Below are 22,874 nucleotides of genomic sequence, written 5' to 3' on the forward strand. Positions count from 1 at the left end.
TAAGCACTTGGGTTATTTTTAGTTGAAAGAAAAACAGCCTTTCCCAGGGGCGACAAAGGGAACTGAAGGGAGAAGGAAGCTGGGCGTGGGCTTCTTAGCAGCTCCTGCCCTACAAGCTGAAGGCAAGGCAGGCGTCCTGCCGAAGCCGGGGCCTGGCACGGCAGTGGGACCCCTGGCGGGGACAGCGTAGCTACCAGGCTGCTTGTGGTCAGTGGAGAGGTTTGCCAGGGCTTCCGAGCCAGTCACGTGACATGATTAATGCTGTTATTCTTGGGGGACATTAAATTAAGGGATGACAAAGGGAGCCAATACAGTGGCTTACTCAGTTGGATTCTGAATCACGATCAGGAAATAGTCTTTATCTGCAAAAGAGAAAAATGAAAATATAAGTCACTAAATGTAAAATGGGAGGAAAATGTAACAGTTCCTTAACTATGAAATGGAAAGAAAAGAGGAAAGATTTCATAAAAACCATCAATGCTCAGGCTACTTCCCACCCCTGAGAAATGAGAAACTGGGTTTCCTGGGGTTCTTGCCTGCCCGGCACTCTTTGCAGGGGAGCAGGTACCCTGAAGCATCTGTTCTTCTTTGCCTCATTGTGACACCACCCACTGTTCATTAACTGACCAGATTACATGAAAACCAGGATAGACACCTAGGGCACTCTGCTAAGGCCACTGCTGACTGGTCTTCCTTGTCAGCTTTTCTATAAGACAGGTGACCTTTTTCTTCATTGTACCCCATGAAGACAATCTGCAGGGTCACAGGAAGTTATCTGCTTCCTGGAAGGGTTTTCTAACAGCACAGATTTCATGAATTAGATCCTCCAAGCAGATGTCGTCTTATTCATGATGAGATGGGGCAAAATGTTATGTCAAGGCAATTTACTACTTTTACTTTTTTAGATAGGATCTTATCGTGTAGCCCAGGCTGGCCTCAACGTTGTAAGGATTCCCCTGCCTCAGTTGCTATGCTTAGCAATTTGCTTAATGATTTGGTGCTAGGGCTGGAAGACAGGGCATTGTAGGGATTAGGCAAGCACACTACCCGTGAACTACGCCCCAGCCTCAAGTTTATTCGCAGACTTCACCTTGGGCATCCCACGTAGTATACAATGTGACAGTACCAGCATGCAACTGAAGGCTTCTGAGCTGAAAGACGGCAGCTCTGGAGATCTTCCCAGGGCACTGAAGCTGCAACAGCTGCAGACATCTGGGGTCACGCCATCTGTACCTCTGAGCCCAGTGACACACAGATGCCGCCAGCTCTTCTTGCTATCTGCTTCTCTTCCTGAGGACAGTGCTTAGGGTTCTCTATTTTTATTTTTTTGGTACCAGGGATCAAACTCACAACCTCATGCTTGCCAGGCAGGTGCTTATGCTGCTAGCTAAATCCCGGGCCCTGTGCTTAGCACTGTCATGGCAAATGTCTTTCTCAGGTACTTGATCCTGAAAAATATTTTTCTCACAAGTTCTGGGACAGCAAGAACTTTCCTCTGGGGAACCTTCCATTGCTACTGTTTTCTAATCCTCTGAGTGACAGCAGCATTAGGCAGGGAGGAATCTCCTCTCCTTCCTGGGCAGGGACACCCAGGTGTAGAGGTTTCTCCTCAAACCTGAATGCATCCCATCATCTGAGGGCTGGGGGCCCCATTCCCAGAGCACTTATTCAGTGGGTCTGGGGTAGCCTGAGAGCTGCATTTCTCTCAAGCTCCCAGGTGATACCAGGAAAACCACTCGCTTAAGGTCTGCCAAAGCGTCAAAGATAGAACTCCAACCTTCACTGGGTTTGGGTTAATGGCAGTTTCTGTCACAAGCTTAGCTGTTTGCTTTCCAGAGCCTTCTAGGCAAGAACATTTCAGAGGCACTAGGTCAAAGGGGAACTGAGGCCAGCGACCCAGCCCAGGAAGGAAGAATGTCCACTGAAATCACAGGAAGTCCAGGTCCTCAGAGGCAGGCCAGACTACCCCTCAGTTTGTAGACGAGAAACTGGACACACAGGGGGTTTCAACTCTGGCAAACTGGTTTTTTTTTTCTTATTTTTTTTTTGAGACAGGGTCTTGCTACACTAGTTCAGGCTAGCCCTGAATTCACTTTTAGCCCAAACTGGCCTTGCACTCGCAGTGATCCTTCTGTTTCAGCCTCCCAAGTGTTTGGATTAGGGGTGTGAGCCACTATGCCTGGTTTAATAATCAAACTGTAAACATTTACCAAGATTTCTATGTGCCCAGGCCTGGATCAACCACTTTTCCCATGGCTTGTCAGTGAACCCCTGAATGACTCTAGGCAGGTACCAGTGTTTTCTCATTGTGCTGAGAACACTAAGGCTCAGAGTTAAGTGACTTGCCCACGTCAAGGCAAATATATGGACTAGGCTGGTACACAGAACCTGGGCTTTACTCCTCATCTGAAGCCCTCTGGTCTGCTGCCCTCTGCTGAGCATGACAGAAATGGCAGGACCTCAACTATGCTGCAGTGCTGCAATTCCGGTCAAGTCTACCTCTTGGTGCTTCCCATGATGGTGGTCTGCTGTAACTAAGCAACACAAACCAATAGTTTCATGGTTAAGCAACCTGCACACATAAACAGAATCACTGGTAAAAACAGAAATAACTGCTGGGTGTGGTGATGTGTACCTCAAATCCCAGCACTCAAGAGGCTGAGGAAGGGGGTCTGCCACAAGTTTAAGGCCAGCCTGGGTTACACTGTGAGTTCAAGGAAGGTTAGCCTGACCTGTATAGCAAGACCTGTCTCAAAAAACAAAAAACACCCTATAAAATGGCATAAGCTAAAAATATTCCTGAAAAGCTATAAAGAAAAGGTAATAGTGATTGCCATTCTAAGGCCAGCATGAACTACAATGCAAAACCCTGTCTCAAAAAAACCAAAACAGAAACAAAAAATCCCAACGCCCTCCCCAATAAAAGAAAAACTAACAAACCATGCCATTCATAAAAACAAACACAAGACCACAAGCAACACAGCAGTGTCCTTTACTCCAAGCTATTAGGTTTTACATCCTACAAGGCTAAATCAAGTGTTGTTGGGCGGGAGCATGCTAAAGCTTGCCTGTACTGAGTCAACTCAGCTTTGTATCAGTTAGATTAATTACTGAGAACTAAGTCTTTTTTTTTTTTTTTTTTCCCCCTTCATTTTGAGACAGGGTTTCTTTCACTACGTAGTCCAGGCTGGCCTTGAACTTGCACTTGCAAGTAGGATCCTCCTACCTCAGGCTCCTGAGTGCTGGGATCATATGCTGGGCCGAGTCTGCCTCTTTGTGTGGACTGTTCTGGGCCCATACAGGGTGAAATGTGGCACACATTTGGACAGTGGAAAGCCAAACTTCTGAAGCCACTGGCTGCTACTGTTGGGTAGAGAAGTAGCCTCCTACCTTGGTCAAGCACTCCAAGCAGGTGAAAAGGAAGTTCTCTTCCAGGCTGTTCATATGTGAGCTGCTAACTATAGTCTAACAAGCTCTGGCTCCAGCACACGGCAGCAAGAGCCATTTTATGCCAGCCCCGATATCCTAAGACTCATCAGTACCTTCTGCCCACAGGAGTTCTGGCACCAAAACCCACTGTTTGTTCTAGGCTAAAACCAAGTGGATATGTCACGGTGCCACATCACTGTACCAAGTCCCACCCACATGCCCAGCCCCATTCCTGCCAGACTCCAGCCCTGACCACAGTGGTGGGCTGTCAGCAATGGAGGGAGGTTCAGGAAACCTTTCATTTATTTACTTGCTAAACACTAACATGCTTACAAGTCACAGCAGTCATGGAATTTAGCTGTCTACTGGAAAAGACAGGTACACTTGTGTCCACAGCCTGAGAGGCTGAAGCAGAAGGATCAAAACTTGAAACTATAGCTGGGCAACCTACCCTGTCTCAAAATTTAAAAATATAAAATGAGCTGTCTCAAAAAAAGCAACACAAAGCAAAAAAAGGAAAATGGTTGGTCAGGTGTTCTGGCAGCAGGCGGGCAAGTGGGAAGGCCTGGGGTGAGGGCTGCGGGCCGAGGCAGCAGTGTGGTAATGTATGGAGATGCTGTCTGAGGTGACCTCAATGAGTCACAGCAGGAGCGAGAGGCCTTGTGCACGCCCCCAGCCTCTACGGTGTCCAGCGAGGGTCTGCTCACTCATCCTGGCCTCCGCTCACAAGGCCGGGAGCTCTGGGCCTGAACCCCTCCCTGGGAACCATACTCAGAGGCTCTGGTCACCCACAGGGCCTTACTGTGCCATGGATGGCTAGTAGCTTTCAGATAGCTCTGCCATCCATAGGAGACGGCTAGTGGCCGTGGGCTGAGACACTGTCCGTGGAGAGAACATCTAGGCAGCACCGATATCATATGCCTTTGCCTCACACCCCTCAGTGCGCTGCTGAGGAGCCCAGGCTGCTCTGACATGTGGCATGAATGCAGGGACCATGCCCAGCCCTACTTTTAGGGATGTGGGAAATCTGTTTTCCCCAGCCACACAGCATTGAGGCTCAGAGATCTCAGGTCATGTGTGACTCCAAGGCTTTTTGCCCCAGTTTGAGGGGACACACTCATCCAGACAAGGAGTCCTGTCGCAGTAGATGACGTGATGACTTACAGAGGTGCAATGTGATGACTTGCCCAGAGCCAAGCTGTAAGGCAGAAGAGTTCTGGCCACCCAAAGATTCAGGCAGAGACACGGATATTCACGGCCTGCATTTAGAGTAAACACCTCTCAGGGTATGCTTATGTTCTTTTCTGGGGCTGTGTCTCTGCCCCCTGAGAAGACTGGGGGCCCCTGTGACCTGCTCTTTGGTTTTTTCCTTCCCACTTTCCCAGGCAGTGACACTGGGCTGGAGCAGGACTGGGAACAGAACCGGTGCTAGTCTAATGCCACTAGAGGCCGAGTCCCATCTGACTCCCACAAAAGTCTACAGCCATCCTTGCCAAGCACAGATACACACAGGGCCACAGCTGCCCCACTGCACTGTGGCATCCTGCTCCACTCACAGCAGCAAGGCCACACAGCTGAGCTCTGCATTTGAGGCTCTTTCTAAGTTGTGTCTTAAGTCTCACGTTCCACACCTTCCTATGCAGCTTCTGATGCCCTAGGCAAGCTGTACTGCGACCTAAGCAAATCAAGTGTGAACTCAACTCATGCACATTTCACTATGGCTCAGCCAAATAAAAAGAGTGTGAGACGCAACAACGCAAGCAATATCCTGTACAGTTTGATGGGTCCCTCCTGTGATCTCCTCCCAAGATGAGCATCTCATCAATCTAAGCAGGACCCTAAAGCCGGACCCTAGTGTGGCTGCACCACACAGCCTCGCCAAATGCTAGCCAAGCACGTTGTGAGAAACTGAAACAGCAATCTGCTCCAGGGCCAGAGGAAAAGCTGGCTTCAAGGGCCCTGGAGACAGGACTGCTACATTCTGGCTTAGAATCACTGAATTTGTTTTCTCCAAACATAGCTTTCCTGTTGTCCACTTCATATGCTTTTGGGGGCTCTCAAGATTAGCTCCAAGCTCTCTTCTTCTGGGAAGCCAGATCTGATCATACTCTTCCCAACATCCCCAATGCTCTTTTGAATTTCCCCATCTCAAGGAAAGGGAGATCTGTGCTATACTTGTGTGTTTTCTTCCCCGTAAGAGCGTGATTCTCCTGAGGTCTCCAGTTGCTGTGGAGGTTTGCTGGGGACACCAGCTAGGCAGTGAGGCAACTGGATTCTTTTAACTCCTCGGGCCCTCGTTGGGCCTCTGGAGACCAAAGTGTCTCCAGAGATCTTCCTGATAGGCTGGGAGGGTCTGCCTCAGAGTAGAGTGGAGTGGTGGAAGGCCCCTTACCTGGTGCAACCATTATTTCATTTTTCTTGGAGCGAATTCGGAGGAAAGTGAGGTCATTCTGGGGGTCAATTTCACGCACGGTGCTCCGTGCCTTCAGGATGAAGTTGTGCATGAGGTTGGCGTACTGTGTGGTGGTGGGGTTGTCCATGGTACTCTTGATGGGAATGCCTGAGGGGAGAACAGAGACTGAGCAGGAAGCTGGAGCCCCTTTCTGCCAAGCTCCAGCCCCCTCCCCCTGCCAGCAGTTACAGAGTACTGAACTGGTGAGTAACAATCAGTGCTGCTATTTACAGTGTGACAGGCACAGTGATGAGCACTTAAATACACCAGTGCCACACCGTGCTCTGCAGGGAGCACCACCATCGTCACTTGCCAGTGGGGCAGGAGGACCCCTGAGTGGTGGAGGGACTGCCTACAGGCCCCACTGCCAGGGCCACACTGCATGACTGACTTGCAGCAGCATCCCTGCTGTGCCATGGATGGCTAGTAGCTTTCAGATAGCTCTGCCATCCATAGGAGACGACTGGTGGCCATGGGCTGAGACACTGTCCATGGAGAGAACATCTAGGCAGCACCCATATCATATGCCTTTGCCTCACACCCCTCAGTGCGCTGCTGAAGAGCCCAGGCTGCTCTGACATGTGGCATGAATGCAGGGACCATGCCCAGCCCTACTTTTAGGGATGTGGGAAATCTGTTTTCCCCAGCCACACAGCATTGAGGCTCAGAGATCTCAGGTCATGTATGACTCCAAGGAGTGGTACAGGGACTGCCTACAGGCCCCACTGCCAGGGCCACACTGCATGACTGACTTGCAGCAGCAGCAGGAGAGATGCTCCTTCACAACGCTTAGAACTGGAGGCAGGAGATGCCTCTTACCAACTTGTAAAGACTGAAAAAGAGGAAGAAGAAAGGACAGCTAGTGCCAGAACATAACCCTCTCCATCCCCACCTGAGGGAGGTCACCAGTTATAAACACACTGCCTGCAAACAGGCCTCTCTCCCTCATTAACTTATGACAGTGTCCTTTGTAAGCAGCATCACTATCTCTTCAAAGAGCCCACTAAGGGGCTAGAGATGTAGCTGAGTGGTAGAGTGTGCTTAGCCCTCTATGTATCTATCTATCTATCTATCTATCTATCTATCTATCTATCTATCACCTGCCTGCCTATCCACTTACATACCTACTATCAAAAATCCAAAAGCCTAAGTGAGGAACACACAGGCTCACCATTTCCTTGCTACTGGGCACTTGGGCTAGGATTTTACTAGTAGAACTAGCCGGTCAATGGCCATTATTGAACATCGAATCTTCTCTTTTGAGGGCTGAGTTACTGAAAGAACTTCACTCACTGGATGTTGTCTACTGTCAACAAGGTGACAAATGTAGCTCAACCTGAGCCATGTCAGGCCAGAGCTAGGTGGTCAGGTGCCCGTGAACTGGCCATGACCAGTTGAAGGCTCCAATCCGAGAGACCTCAGACCTCACTGACACACAGTCTGAAGAATGTGCCACAAGTGACTCCTCACATACCAGTGATTACACTCTGGAGCAGTCTGCTGTTTTAGTCTCCCACCAAGTGCTTGGCTTGCCTTTGGGGGCTGTGTGGTACAACCACACTCACCTTTAGGACCCTACTCGGGACAAGATGCTCAGGACTCAGCTCATCTGGCCCGTAAATGACGGCTCAAGGACCAGCCAAAGGCAGTCACTGTTAGGCCTTCCCAATAGGTGGCAAGAAATTAGCATGAACTGGTCTTCTTTTGGCAACAGAAATAAAAGAGGCAGAAAAGGAGGCTATAGTGACAAAGGAAGAGCTAAATCATGGAGGGTTTTTTTTTTGAGATAAAATCCTGCTATGTTGAACTTGCTGCTGGTCTTGAACTTGTAATTCTCCTGCCTCAGCTTTCTCAAGCTGGGATTACAGGGATGTGCCACCATACCTGGTTCAGAGAAATTGCTTTAAGCCAAGTCAGGTCATAAGAATGGGTGGTAGTGGTCACTTGCTTTTTAAGGGGCATGATGAGTAGGAACCAGGGCTGCTGTTGGGTCCTGGCTGGTAACAATCTGTACATGAGAGCCATGTAAGGCCTTGTTGTATGGCTATGCCTTCCTGATTATGGCCCGTCAGAGACTGAACTCTGAAGACTTGAGTTTGCTCCCTGGCTTTACCCCTTTAGAGTTCTGTGGCCTTTGGCAAGTGACTTAATCTACCTTTTCATTGCCTCTTCTTCAAAGAGCTTGCTGTGAGGAATCCATTTAAGGATGTTTAGTAAGAGGTCACAGTTAATAAATGTTAAGTGTTTTATTAATATCACCCACAAAATCAATCCCACTCCCAGTAACTTGAGGGGCATGACTATTCCTTAAACCTGCAAGGGCACTGCTAACACAAAGCCCATTTGCTAAGGGGCAGGACTAGAGCCCAGAGGGGTTCCTGTGCCTGTCCAGGAACCTCCTTGTAATTCACTTTTGGACCTTGATAGTAAGAAGCCTATCACACGCAAGGCTTAGAAAAGTCTGGGTGATCAGACCGTGCCCTTTGCTTTGTGTGCGTGTGGTCTTGGGGGTCAAACCAAGGCCTCTCGTGTGCCAGGCGAGCACTGTCCACTGAGTTACATTCCCAGTTCCAAATCACCTCTGGTATACCACACGGCTACCATCCTGCAGATCTTTGGTCCCAGAGCTACATCATTTTCCTTTGCAGCAATTACTCAAGTATGGCATCACACTGTTAGAGAGCTGTCATTACTTCCATCTCCCGCCAAGGTAAGCTGCTCCTTAGCCTCCCAGAGTGCCAGGACTACAGACTATGAGTGAGCGTGCCTGGCTTGAACCCACTCTTGATTGACTGGCCTCACCAGGGAACTTGGTGAGACAACATTAGGCACATCAAGCATTTTTTTTCTGCTGACAGTCACAGGGGTTCACTTTCATTAGTGCAGATAAAAACTGGCAGAAGTTGGTCACATTTCAACAAGTGAGCAATGTGTAAAGGAGACAAGGAACTATCTGTTGGCTCACCATAAAAACAAAACAGAGGTAAGGAGGCAGAGACTGGAATTAGGAAGAATTTCACTCAAGAACAGGACATACATCCCAGATTCACAGGATGCCTGGAACAACCTCAGAGATGGCCGAATTATTAAGATCAGCTAATCCAAGCTTCTGTCGTGATAAATGGAGACTGCATAGCCTGAAGAAACAGACAGTCATGGGGGGGGGGGTTGCTGCTGAAATCTCTCCTGGTTGTACAGCCAGATCCTCTTACCACCGCCACACACAGCTCTTTCAAGGAACAACAGAAATTATTTTTAAAATATAACCGACAGGGGGGCTGGGGATTTAGCTCAGCGGCATAAGCGCCTGCCTTTGCAAGCACATGGTCATGAATTCGATCCCTGGTACCAATAAGAAAAAAATTTTTTTGTTTGTTTTTTGTCTTTTTCCTTTTTATCGGTACCAGGGATCGAACTCATGACTGCCTGCTTGTAAGGCAGGTGCTTATGCCGCTGAGCTAAATCCCCAGCCCAAGAAAAGAAAAATTTAACAGACAGTTTTTTTGTACTGAGGATTGAACCCAGTACTCTTCCACTGAGCTGTATCCCCAAGCTTTTCAATTTTTTTAGAGCGGGTCTTCTTGCTCAGTTGCTCAGACTGGCTTTAAATTTGCAATAGTTCTGCCTCCACCTCCTGAGTACCTGGGGTAGTAAGTGTGTGCCACTACACCTGACTATCAGGTATTTTTATCAAGCACCAATCCTGTGCCAACATTCTAAAAGCTGAGGATATAAGAGAACAGCTCTTCTGGTGGGCACTGAGGATGTGCTTGATCCTGTTCGGGATATATCACTGTCTCTGGGCCTCTATTTTCTTGTTGGTAAAATTGGTTGCTGTCAAGAGTAATAATCATCAAAATTTACCTTCCTAAAAGAGAAGTATTGGGGTTTTATGGGTCAGTAACATTTGGATTGGTAGAAAGAGAAGGAATTCTAGGCAGTACTAAGAATAAGAGCTAAGCCAAGAAGATGGAATAAAGTCTCAAGAATATAGATGGGGCCCTCAGGAAGACTCCAAAACTAAGGCTGGAGAAGGCAGGCTGGTTCCAGGAGGTGTGGCCCTAAGCCAACCCCTCAAGTGGACACAACACACCTGCAAGATCACTCATAGCTGCACAGCTGTATTCACAACTCTGGGGCCTCCCTGAAGGCTGACGGCCAGTCTATCAGCAATTCCCCTGCTCCAGGCATGACAGGATGCCTGGACAGAGGCCCAAAGCATGGGCTATAGACTTAGACCTCCAGGTCTGCCTCTCCTTCTCTGTCATCTTACATATGGGAACCTGTTACATACAATCCAACAGAGAACCTGACCTGTAACCTGGTGCATGGCTTCACCTCTTTGTAGGCTCAGTTTCATCATTATGAAATGCAAGTATGATAGCTCCACCCTCACAAGCTATTTTAAAGTTTAAATGAATTAACTATTAATTAATTGCTCAGTGGTACAGTAGTTGCCTAACTGCATGGGCCCTTGGGTTGGATATCTAGCACCCAAAAAACTAAACAAAACAACAACCCCACCACATTAAATATTTTTAATAGTGCCAGAAAAAGGGTATTATTATTTTCAATCATGTCTGCTATTATAAGCATTACTATAATAGTAACATGATTATTAATGTAATGACTATGGTATCTGCCAGGCTTTTCCCTTCAAGACTACTTTCTTGGTACACACTCTTCAGAGTGGAATTGCCAGATCACAAGCACTGGGGCACTACTGACTGTGGTTTGTTTCTCAGTGACCTGAATCCAGCACCTGCTCTGGAAAGACACTTGGTGTCCAGGTGACTCAGATGAGGTCCCTCTGTCAGCCTGGGTGTGGTGCTGAGTGTGCCTGTCCACTCCCAACCCCACACACTGGTTACCTTCGTACATGTGAACAGGGTAATTTTTCAATCGGTCAAACCTCCCCAACTGAAACCAACACAGAAGCACAAGCTAATGGATCTGAGTGGGGCTGCTCTGACTGATGTGGAAGGCAGGGGCCCAGGCCTCCCCCGTTTCTGGGGGCAGCACAGGACCCCAGGCTGAGGAACACAGCTCTGAAAACACTGTACCAGCAGGGCTCTCTAAGGGGAAGCTCTTGGACAGATACATCTGTGGTATCACTGCAGCCTCATTAGAATCATTAGAAACTTCCCCCTTAAAGCCTAATGTTCCAAATTTGTCTTATCAAACAATATCCTGGAGTGCTTCGGAATCATACATTTCTCAGGTTTCATCTCAATTCTAATTAATCAGATCATCTGTGGAGAGGCCTAAAATCTGTAGAAGTTTTTTGTTTTTGTTTTGGTGCTGGGGATCGAACTCATGACCTCATGTTTGCTAAGCAGGCACCTACGCCAGTGAGCTAAACCCCCGGCCTTTCTGTACAAGTTTTAACAAGAGCTCCAATGCCTGTAATCCATGGATAAATTTAGGAAACACTGCAGCCTAAGGTTTGCTCCCCCAACCCAACAGGGAACCTGACCTGTAACCTGGTTTATATAAGCAAATGCCTCAGAGCTCAGAACTGACAGAGACTACCCTGTTCCGTGCATTACACTGTTAATCTTTGCAACCTATTACACATATATGATAAATATCCACAGATACAGGCTTAAGTGACTTGCTGAAGGTCATGCAGTGTCCGGAGGAGAAGCAGGATTCGAACTCAAATGGCATGGATTCCAGGGCCCTTGTCCTTACTACTGTGGGGAGCCTGGCACCTGGGCCAAAGATCAGCGGTCTGGTTCTTCACAGTGTGGTGTGGGAGAAAGCACACTCAGAAAGACTTAATTGCAATCTTAGTTACCTAACAGCAGGTGGATCAATTACATTTCTAGATGCAGTTTTCTCTATTGCAAATGGAGACAACAGGGCTGCTTTAAGGAGTAAATGTGTGATGTGTTACTTTTTTACTACCTCTAGTGCAGTTTGGGAAAATTATTATTTGCATTTTTCTTGTTCAAATAACCTCCATAAGAAAGGAAAAAAAGACTATAGGCACAAAGAAGTCAATTAGCTGTTGGCCGCGCGGCGCCGCGCTCGGCGGCCGCCATTTGCAGAGACAAAATTATCTAAAAATATAGAATTGATGTATTTTTAACCTAGGAAAAATAAAGTACAAAACTTTTCTCCCCCTTAGGAGATTGAGAGTAGAGAGCATAACTTACTACAAAGGAAAAAGATTTAGTTTTCTCTCCATTTTAACATTTCTTCAGGGCTGCACACTGGTTATAGCCTGTGAGACTAGTTCCACTCTGAAATAATGAAGTTCAACAATATTTTGGAGATTCTGAAAATGGCGGCGGGCTAGGGGATCGAGCGAAGAGTCTCTCCAGAGAATTCAAACTCGAAGCTAAAAAAAGACAGCATGGAGAGGGCCAGACAAATCGATAGCGATTCTTATTAACCAAGACAGCACAGCTGGAGGATTTAAAGTCGTGCTGAGACCTTCAACGCCGATATCGGGAGGCTGCAAATCCCACGCCCTTAAATCAACAAACAGACTTGTGGACCCAGCACGAAAAGCTGAGTTGCTTTTGGGGACTGCGGGAAACGGAGACCCGGACCGAGACTCCAAGTAGCAGCCAGTTCTGCACCGCTGCACCAGAGCGGATGCACAAAGCTCTGGCATTTCAAATCTAAACGGTGCAGATATCTGACCGGTCAGCGCTGTGCCGGGAGTGCGGGAAAAGTGGACAGCTTGGTGTGCGGCGGTCCCGGAACAAGGACTTGCACCGGACTCTGGTGAGTACAGAGAACCCCGCGGCTGCTGGGTTTGGCCAGAGAACAGCTGGCCCGCCACCACGGGGAAATCAATAACACAGAGTCTGGTGCAGACATATTAGCGTGATGGCAGAAACCGCAGCTTGGTGACATCACCAGGTCCCCTTGTAGGGAGGGCTGGTGGAAGACATCTTGAGTCCTGGCAGAGCCTGATTACTTGCTAGCTTCAGCTCCACACAGAGAACTTAGTGGGAGCCATCTTAGTTTTGGGCAGATCTGCTTTTCTGGTGCTCCTGTCACAGAGAGGTTTGGAAGAGAACGGCTGGGACTTGGGCAGAATCCTGTGCCATTACTCAGCTGCTTCTGATTCAAAGAGAACTGGCAGGAGCTACTGGGGCTAAACCAAGCCTCTGCTTGGGGCCCAATAAGCGGATACAAAATAGTCACAACTCAGTGACAACCAGAAAGTACAGCCTAATTTATGAACTAACTGACACAGAGGCTAGAGACTAGACTGTACCGCCCCAGCATCCCAGCCTACCCCAGATAACAGCAAATTGGGGAGGACAGCAAAAACTCAAGCCAGCACGCTTCTGAGAGGCCCTAAGCAATTCGGAGAGGGCCAGAGAACTCCAGGACAGTCTGAAAGAAACCAGAAACATGACAAGAGATAAAAATAAAAAAAAATCTCCAGCTGTTCAACAGGAGAAAATAAACCCAAGAGAACTAAACACTGAAGAGAACAAACACAGTAACCATCCTCTACTCGACACAGCATCAGCCGAAATTAAAAAGTACTTACATGATCTCATAGAGGAATTTAAAGATGTACTCCTGATCCAAGTGAGGCAAGATATAAAGAGATTAATTAAAGAAATGACAAGCCCCGCCCAAGAGAACACAGATGGAAGAACTGAGGAAATCAGAAAAGAAAGAGAAGCATCTGAAGAAGAATTTAAGCATAACTTAGAATACATGAAACAGATCCAAAGAGAATATCAGGAAACTAAAAACTCCATTGAATATTGGCAAAATGCCTTGACAGAAACTAAAGACAACTTTCTGAAACTTGAAGAGAGATTTAGGGCTTATGAACGTGAAAGAAAAAGCCTCTTAAAAATAACAAGGAACCAGAAAGAAGCAATTCTAAAACTGGAAGATGATAAAAAGATACATAACCTAAGAATAAAGAATGTGAGTGAGGAAGCAGGAACATCCAAAAATGAAATACAAAAAATATTCACAGATATATTAAAGCAAAATTTCCCACGTATAGCAAAAAGAAATGATATCCAGATAAAAGAAGCATACAGAACGCCAGCTACCTACAACCAAAACAGATCTACGCCTAGGCATATAATAATCGAGATCCCAGAAATCCACCAAAAAAACAGAATATTAAAAGCAGCCAGAGAAAAGATGCAGGTTACCTATAACGGGAAATCTATCAAAATAACAGCAGACTTATCAACACAAACTCTTAAGTCAAGAAGGGAGTGGGGAGAAATATTCCAAGTCCTGAAGGAAAAAAATATACAACCGAAGTTCATATATCCGTCAAAACTCTCTCTAAAAATTAATGAAGAAATAAGATACTTTCAAGACAAGGAGGAACTGTGGGAGTTCGTGGCCACCAATCCAACCCTACAGAGAGCGCTGAAGGACATTACAGAGAAAGAGAGGAAGAGATATCAGGATTACAGCTACAGTGGCAGAGAGGCCTCAGTGAACGGGGCAGACAATGGAATGAGGGAATAAGGTGGACAAATTATAGCAGAAAAGTGGAGTAGCAGACATGAGGCAGAGACGGTAAGCTAGTCTTTAGTAGAGACAGCTCTGAAACTATATTTAAAAAAAAAAAAAAGCAGAGGTCATTGCTAATGGTGTATAACGATTTAAAAGACACAGTAGTCCTAGTGCCATATTTAGATTGAATTAAATTTGTTCTGGTCTGTCCACTCATGTCAGATTTGAGGACACAGACCTCTAGAACCAAAAATAGCAGGTTATACCATGGTAACTATCCTTACTTTCCTATTGACTTAGGCTGAAATCCTGTATTACTTACATTGTCTTACTATGACTGATCTTAATTGTATCTGAATCATAAGACTATTGGTTGGCCTTGACTGATCCTATTTGAAATCGGTATGCGTGTTAGAATCAACCCTAAAAGTAGAGGAAACTACTCTGAGCATGACAAGATGTAAAGGATATCCATACTGGTATGAATCAGTAACAGCTCTCAAATACTACAATGCAGTCAAAGATAAGTTTTTATAAAAATAGGTGATAGTATGTTTAACTATAATAAGCCAGTGTTGTGGACAAATCTATTGAAAATAACAAGAGAAAACATAGTAGCTACGGAAGATCATTTCTATTATAGTTTTATATGTCTTATCCATTGCATGTTTTTCTAGGAAATTGTTTCGCTGTCTTGTTATGACTTGGTTTTCCCTATAATACAGAGAGGATAGGAACAAATACTCTGAGGAAGAGACCTGAAAAACCCGAGGCTTATTTTGTAGCATTATAATATAAATTCTAGCAATCTATTGTTTGCTGATTAGAATGACATTGGACTGGTTTCTTCAGCTCAACTTCAGCATATGCAGAGATGGGGACGGCTATCACAGAGAGAATGAGAGATGCGATGGTAGTTGCTATTGTCTTCCCTAATTTGGAACTTGAGGACCTAAAAAGACTTCATCATCCTGTAATGATTTGATTAGTTCTATAATATGCAATAAGTATATAAAGTGGGTGAAGTTAGGGACAACTATTTGTAAGAAGCTAGAGACAGTTAGATAAGGAAGATCTCCAGTGGACTTGCTTTGAAATCTGTATTTCTTTAAATTGTTTTTTATTTTTGTTTTTTAAATGTTCTGTTCTGATTTGATATGGTTAACCTTACCCTCTTTGAGATGTAAAACAAATAGGTGGGACTGATAATCATATTACGGAGCTTTTGTTCGATCATAGAGCAGAATGGTTTGTAGGGTCACTTTTTTTAATGTCATTCTAAATACTTTAATTCTATAACCTGAACAGCCATTTCGAAGATGACAATTTGTAACTTATCAACCAGCAATTTCTTACCTTTTGTTTGTCTGTAATTCAGTATTATTTCTACCCTTTTTTTTTTAATCTCCATGTATTTTTTTTTCCGTTTCCTTTTCTTTAAATAAAAAACAAACAAACAAACAAACAAAAAAAAACCCCAAAGAAGTCAATTAGAGAATCACGGAGCAAAAACTCATCAACCACAGATGGATATACAGTAGCTACTTAGTGGTTATGTTCAAGAGTAGAGACAATATAAAGGGCTAATAAAGACTGAAATGCCACTTAAAATTATTTTTGCTTATGTGAACTATGAGGCAATTAAAAATACACCTCATCTAAACATGTATGTACAAACGAATGACAACATACAACTATGGCCATCAGAAATGCACCCCATGGCTGAAAAAGCATGGAATACTGGAAAATCAGATCTGTCGGGGCAGTGGGACTGCGTGAATTTTCCCTTTTTAAAATGCATTAGAATTCTAATAACAATGTTAGAACACTGGAAGTGTGCAAAAGAAAAAAAGCTTAAATTTAGATCTGATACATGCAGGGGCACAGTAAGAGGCCAGTGCCATGTGATGCTCAAGCCGGTTTCTGGAGACCTGGGCACGGTACCTTCTGTGTTGACCACAATGATTCCTTGCACTCCTTTCTGGCTCTGAAGTCGTTTCAGTGTCTCTTCCACCTCTGCCTGCCAGAAAATAATCCCAAAGTTAGGAGAGCCCAGGTAAATGGATTAACTTCCCCACAAGCCAGGCAGAAGAGCTGCACATTCAACTTCTACAGACCAGAAACACCGGAGCCTGGATGCCGTCTCAAAGCTCCCCAGCCCATGCAGAGTGGTCCTCGAGCCACCACTAGATCCTAGAGCAAGAGCTCCCACTTGAGTATGACACGACTCAGGGCTGCTCACCAGGCACTGTTATCTCACTCCCGCAGCCCCAAGTTATTTGGAAGAAAAATACAAATACCATTCTCTGGAGTATACATACATCCATGACTCACATTTGGTATATCTGAGAGGCAGAATTCTGATGGTTGGGAAAAAACAAAAACAAAACCAAGCACTAGTTTGTAACAGGAAGGAGACATTTTGTAATTTGTGGCCCAAACAATACAACTGAAAACATTTCAAAGGAAGCAAAATGACACTGTGTGATTTAATAACCTGGTATCTGAGATGGTGTGACACATGGCATGCAGCCACAGGAAACGGGTCCCAGCAGGGGCTTATTAGTCCTGATTATCCAGGGTGGGAAACAGAGTAGAATATTTTGGCACACAGAATCTGTAAACAGAGGGCAACTCAGATGGCTGGGTTTTCACTGTGCCATCAAAGCCTTCTACATTCCTACACCCAGCTACTTTACTTTTCTCTCCACTCTGTATCAGGTTGCCCCCATGTCCCTGTCCTCATGTCTTTTTACTCTACCAGGCCCCTTTTTTGCTGAAATCCAACAAAATGTTTAAAACAACTGAACCTTCAATAATTCTTGAAAGCCTTTATCGATTCCCAACTCAATGGAGTTTTGCCTGCATCCAATTCCCCCAAATCCTTACCTTTGCCTGCCTGGGACACATACCTGGCACTGTGATTCTAACTACCAAGTCTCTACAAAGATCTGCAAAGGAGGATTTCCATCAAACCGCTGATTAAAGTCAGGCATGGTGGTGCACACCTGTAACTCCAGCACACTGGGAGGAGAAGACTGCAAGTTTGAGCCCATCCTGGGCAACTTTGTGAGTTAGCAACACCCTGACTCAAAGTAAACAATAAAAATGTCTGGGGATGCAGCTCAGTGTAAACGCCCTGGGCTGAACCCCCAGTAAGGCTACTTAACCAGGCTTAACTCTTCCTGTCTCGGGAAAATGGGCTGAAAAAGTAAGCTTGTTCTGGTGGCCTCTTCCAGACTGGTCCAGAGTGCAGTAAAAAGGTCCTCAAAGGCGGAGTTTTTGGAGACAAAGGTTCCATTCACCAAAAGTGAATGGTTTCCCTCTCCTGGAGGGTGGGGGAGGGGAGACTGAACACTGGGTGGAGACAGCACAATCAATTATTGTTTTTCTGCAAAGTACAAGGCTGATAATCCAGTCACTACCACCCACTCTCTAGTGATGTAAAAATACTCTCAAATGCTGGAGGCAGGAGCAAACAAATTGCTCCCACAAAATGGCAAGTCACATGATGCCCCTAAAACCCGCAGTCTGAGTAAAAGGTCAGAGCTGGCTCTGTGGACATGAGTAGGCTAGAGGGGTCATATGTGTCAGGTCCTTAGTCATTCAAGGAACTTTCACTGAGCTCCTACTATGTGCTGGGTCCTACTGTGGAGGGGAAGAGTAAGTATAAAGGTCAATACTGTATAGTATTCTATCTGACCTGGTCACCCTACTGGAAACTGCTTTTCTCAACTTTTGATTTGCACACATTTGCCATACACAGTGCTCCCATTCCTCTCCCCTTCAACACTTCTCTTCTCCATTTATGGAAGTTTTCTTTCCATTTTTTTCCTTCCTTTTTTGGTAATCCCTTTTCCCTTTCTTCCCTCCCTCTTCCCTATTCCCCTTTCCATTTGAATATTTCTTCCTACTTCCCAGTATCTGTCCTCCATTATGCTCCCCATTTACCCTCAGAGTTTCTCACACAAGAGAAACAATGTGATGTTTAAACTTGTGTCTTATTTCACTTAAAATTATGGTCTTGAGGTGCATGCACCTACCTACAAATGACTCCACTTTATCCTTTAGCAGGGTAGAAGCACTCCATTGTGTATAAATACATTTTCTTTATCCCTTCATGTGTTGATAGGCACATAGGCTGTTTCCAAAACTCAGCCGTTAAATATTGTGCCACTATAAACACGGGAATGCATAATCACTGTGGTATCACACTTTTAACTCTTTTGGGAAGAAACCTAGAAAGGGCACAGTTGGCTCAGAGTAAACTCTTGTTTTAGTTCTCTGAGCAATCTCCGCACTGGTTGTAGCAATTTACACTCCCACCAACAATGGATGCTTCCTTTTCCCCCACAGTCCCACCAGAATTTATTATTGATTAATTTCTTAATGATAGCCATTCTTTTGGGAGTTAGAATCTCAGTGTTGTTTTAATCTGCATTTCTCAACTAACCAGGGATGTTTTTCATACATGTATTTGCTGTTTGTATTGCTTCATCTGAAAAGTATCTGTTCACTTCCGATGTCCATTTTTGGATTGGGTCTTTAAATGTATATGGAGGGCTCCTGAATTTTTTTAAGTTCTTTTTATATTATATATATATTAATCTTTTGAGAAGTTCCTGGTAAAATTTCCCCATTCTGTGCTAGTGGCTTCCTCAGCTAGTGGCTTCCTTTGTTATGCAAAAGCCTTTTAATTTAATGTGATCTCAATTATTCTAATATTTCCTGTGTAACTGGAGTTTTGTTTATAAAGTCTTTGCCTATACTTGTCTTTAAGAGTTTTACCTATTCTGTCTTCCAGCAGATTGTTTTAATATTTAGATCTTTGATGTATTTCGATTTTAGTTTAGTGCACAGTGAGAGATACAGCTCTCGGCTCAATCTTCGGCATATGGAAAGCCAGTTTTCCCAGGAACATCTATTAAAGAGGCTGTCTTTCTTCTAGTGAATGTGTTTAGTCTGTTTGTCAAAGATAAGGTAGCTGAGAGTGCCTACAGTTATTTCTATATCTTGTATTCTGTTCCATTGACCCTAGTAGCTTTGTAGTATAATTTCAAATTGCTCATTTTAAGGAAACAATCGAAAACGAGAATAATGCAGCAAGATGTTTGCTGCTGTGCTACCTGCAATAGCAGAAAGAATTTAAAATGCTACCAAATTAGAGAAAAGCCAAGTAAATTATGGGCTATCCACTATAAAAATACAATACACATACTAACAGTAGTGACTGGACTATCAGATGCCCCTACAAAAGGTCTGTGATATAATGGGGTTTTTTTGTTTGTTTGTTTTTTAAGACAGAGTCTGGCTGTGTAGCTCAGGTTGCTGCCCTTGAGCTCACTATGTGGCCCAGGTTGGCCTCGAACTTAGTGATCCTCCGGCCTCAGCCTCATAAGTGCTGAGATGACAGGCATGCAGCATCATATCACATGCCTGGCAAGTGATATAATGTTAATTGGAAACAGCAAAATGCAAAAATAAAGCACCTGGTGACTGTACTCACATAAACATAAGAGGGCTAGAGGATGAAATTATAGGGAGAAAAGCCATTTTCAGAATAGGGAATTACAGATGGGCTTTGTATAACTTTAGTGACAATTTAGCTCACTCAATGAATGATCAGGAAAAAGCCAGGCATGGTGCTGCATGCCTGTCATCTCAGCACTGAGGAGCCTGAGGATCGCCAAGAGTTTGAGGCCATGATCAGCTCCTGGCTACAGCAACCAACCTTCCCTTTGTTTGCTGCACTTGAGCCATGCTGGCTCTTCTGCTCTTCTTCAAGCACGCTGGACACTGTCCAGCCCAAGGTGCTTTCCTGCCAGCCAGCTGTGAGGTAAGGAGGGACAACATCAGATGCCGCTCAAGGCTGGCTCTGGCTGCCGTGTGGGAGGGATTGGGGGGACACAGCCTAAGGGAGTCCAGCTTCTAGCCTCGGTGCCTGACATGGGCTGCTCCCTGTTTGGTAGGGATACAAGCCTCTCTCTCGCTCCCTGACTTAATTCTCAGATTCAGCTTTTCCGTTTGTGGCTTCTGGTGGGAGCCTTCTTTAGTATCAGCCTCTCTCCAGGTACCCTTGGCACCTAGCCTTCATGGCACTTATCACAGAGAAGCGTAACAGTTGTTTCACATCCATCTCCCGACCCACAGCACCGTGCAAGCAGAAAACCAGAATCTTTACAGTGCCAGTACCAGGCCCAGGGCAGACTCTGTACTTAAGGACAACACAGTAGCTAGCTGAGTGGGGTGGCAGGGGGCTGCAATGCCAGCACTTTGGATGAGGCAGGAGGATCTCAAACTGGAGACCTGCTTGGACAATTTAGGGAGATCTTGTCTCAAAGTAAAAAACAAAACGGGGAGGAGGCTTAGCTCAGTGCAAATGCCCTGGGTTCAAGCCCCACTACCAATAATTAATTAATAGCATTTCTGAAACTATGTTTCATAAAATCTTCTAAGTACAAGAGAGAGGACATGTTTCAATGTAACGAAGAGCTAAAGTTTAGGTGGCTTTAGTCTAATAGAAGCAGCCATCGAGATCTGGCCGTTTAACAAGCAAGTACATACTTATGAGAAGCAAGACACATGAGTTTATATTTGTGTACTCAGGATCTCCTTTGAGTCATGTGTTGCTTTCAGACATATGGTCCCGTGTGAACCTCTTTTTCATCCTCTATGATTAATATAATTTTACAGGTGAGGAAACTGAGGTTCAGAAAAGAGAAGAATTTTGCCCAAGAACACAGAGCAGGTCAAAAGAAGAGCTAAACTGGGCATGGTGGCACATGCCTGTAATTCCAGCACTCAGGAGGCTGAGGCAGGATTGACACAAGTTTGAGGCCAGCCTGAACCTCAGTGAAACCCTGTCTCAAAAAAAAGAAAAAAAAAAAAAAAAAAAAGAGCTACAGTTTCACTGTTAAAGAGGCTGAAGTGGTAGGATCACTTGACTCCAGAGTATAGGACAACAGTGATGGTGAACCTTCTAGAGTTTTCAGTGATATGAACAGCCCGCTGCAGCACACATGCCATAGGTTCGCCAACCTTGCTCTCGGGGTTGGGAGACCAGCCTGGGTAACATAGCCAGACCCTGGCTCAACAACAAGGGCAAAAGGTACCCACCCTAAATGGGGCTCATATCCTAGTGGAAGAGACTGTAAAAAAAAAATTTTTTTTTTTTTGTTGCAGGTTTACAGGGATGGTGTGGGGGTTAGAGATCGAGGATAACTCAAACTGGATACTGAGGTCAGGAAAATCAAAGAAAGTAATTTGTAAATTAGGAACTAAATGTTGACAAAAAAAAATACACTTCCCTCAATGTAGAAAGGAAACAAGTTTCTGAGTTTTCTAGTTCCCAGGTGCATGTGGCCAACAAATGGCATACAGCAACAATAAAGCTCTGAAATTATTTACTGGCGCAGCACAGGAGGGTAATTATCTGAAGATGGCTTTTTTTTTTTGGTCTTTTTCGTTTTTATCGGTACCAGGGATCGAACTCACGACTGCCTGCTTGCAAGGCAGGTGCTTATGCCGCTGAGCTAAATCCCCAGCCCCGAGGGTAATTATCTGAAGCAAGTGATTAATGAAACAAATATGACTTTTGCCTACTAAACATAAAACCTTAACTTCTGCAAAACAATAATGAACCAAAGAGCACAGAAAAATATCTGCGTCAATAACAAAGGAATAATTCCTAAAACATCACATAAAAGAGCCGGGAGTGGTGGTGCATGCCTGTAATCGCAGCACCTGGGAGGCTGAGGCAGGAGGATCATTGCAAATTCAAGACCAGCTTAGGCTACAAAGTGAGCTCAAGGCCAGCCTGCACTGCATAATGAGAATCTGTCTTGAAAAGACAAAAAAAAAAAAAAAAAAAAAAAAAAAAAAAAAAAACCCAAAAAAACAGTTTGCTTTTGGCTTGGAAATATAGCTCCGTGCCAGCACTTCCCTAGCGTTTGTGAAGCCTGGATTCAATCTTAATACTACACACCAATGCGGGCATGTGTACAAAGTATTCCTTGTATGAGACTATTCAACAGATCATTATGGGTTGTAGAAAGCTTCCATTTATGCCATGAAAAAAGGGGGCACTTGTATATGTTTATATAGGTACACAAGAAACTAAACGTTGTTTCTCAAGGAGACTGAAGGTAGGGTCAGGGTGGCTGGAAGACTTATTTTTCATTCAGGTAGACAGATAAACTGTGTACAAGTATCCTGTTAAAAACTGTAGTTAACATGATCTGAAAGACAAAGTTATACGTATTTGAATCATTATGTTTTTAATGACGTGGAGGCCATTTTTTGTGGTGCAATAATGAAAAACACAATTTTATATTCAATGACAGTGAAACTATGTAAAACATCTGAAGCCAAAATGACATTAACAGTAAATGATCGCCTTTAGATGTCATTACTTCTTTTGTTTTACAATTTTGCTTATAAGCTTTACATTTCTAAATAAGATTTTAAAAAGGTAATATAGCCATATATTTAACATGTAAAAGGTTTTGGCCAATTTTGTACAAGCAGAGAG

The 22,874-nt window shown here is 44.7% G+C and overlaps 2 protein-coding genes across 6 annotated transcripts in view; both read right to left on the reverse strand.

Annotated features, from left to right (window-relative positions):
* Positions 1-22,874, reverse strand: part of Dynlrb1 (dynein light chain roadblock-type 1) — a 23,618-nt gene continuing 744 nt past the window's right edge. The window contains exons 2-6 of one of the 3 annotated variants that reach the window (XM_023564191.2): positions 16,289-16,364; positions 5,822-5,989; positions 4,594-4,688; positions 1,091-1,202; positions 1-362 (exon numbers count right to left, since the gene is read on the reverse strand). In XM_023564191.2, coding sequence (XP_023419959.1) covers positions 319-362; positions 1,091-1,202; positions 4,594-4,688; positions 5,822-5,989; positions 16,289-16,364 — 495 coding nt within the window. In that variant the 3' untranslated portion in view covers positions 1-318. The remainder of the gene's footprint in view (positions 363-1,090; positions 1,203-4,593; positions 4,689-5,821; positions 5,990-16,288; positions 16,365-22,874) is intronic. The other 2 variants (XM_013150254.3, XM_003467717.5) reach the window with 2 other exon arrangements.
* Itch (itchy E3 ubiquitin protein ligase) overlaps positions 5,822-22,874 on the reverse strand; it is a 143,132-nt gene continuing 126,079 nt past the window's right edge. For all 3 annotated transcript variants that reach the window (XM_005002727.3, XM_013150247.2, XM_063248490.1), the window contains 2 exons: positions 16,289-16,360; positions 5,822-5,989 (listed from right to left, as the gene is read on the reverse strand). The gene's annotated coding sequence lies outside the window, so the exon portion shown is untranslated. The remainder of the gene's footprint in view (positions 5,990-16,288; positions 16,361-22,874) is intronic.

Source organism: Cavia porcellus, unplaced genomic scaffold (assembly GCF_034190915.1).
Source record: "Cavia porcellus strain 051 isolate PalLab524CR breed Dunkin Hartley unplaced genomic scaffold, mCavPor4.1 scaffold_5, whole genome shotgun sequence".
NCBI lineage: Eukaryota > Metazoa > Chordata > Mammalia > Rodentia > Caviidae > Cavia > Cavia porcellus.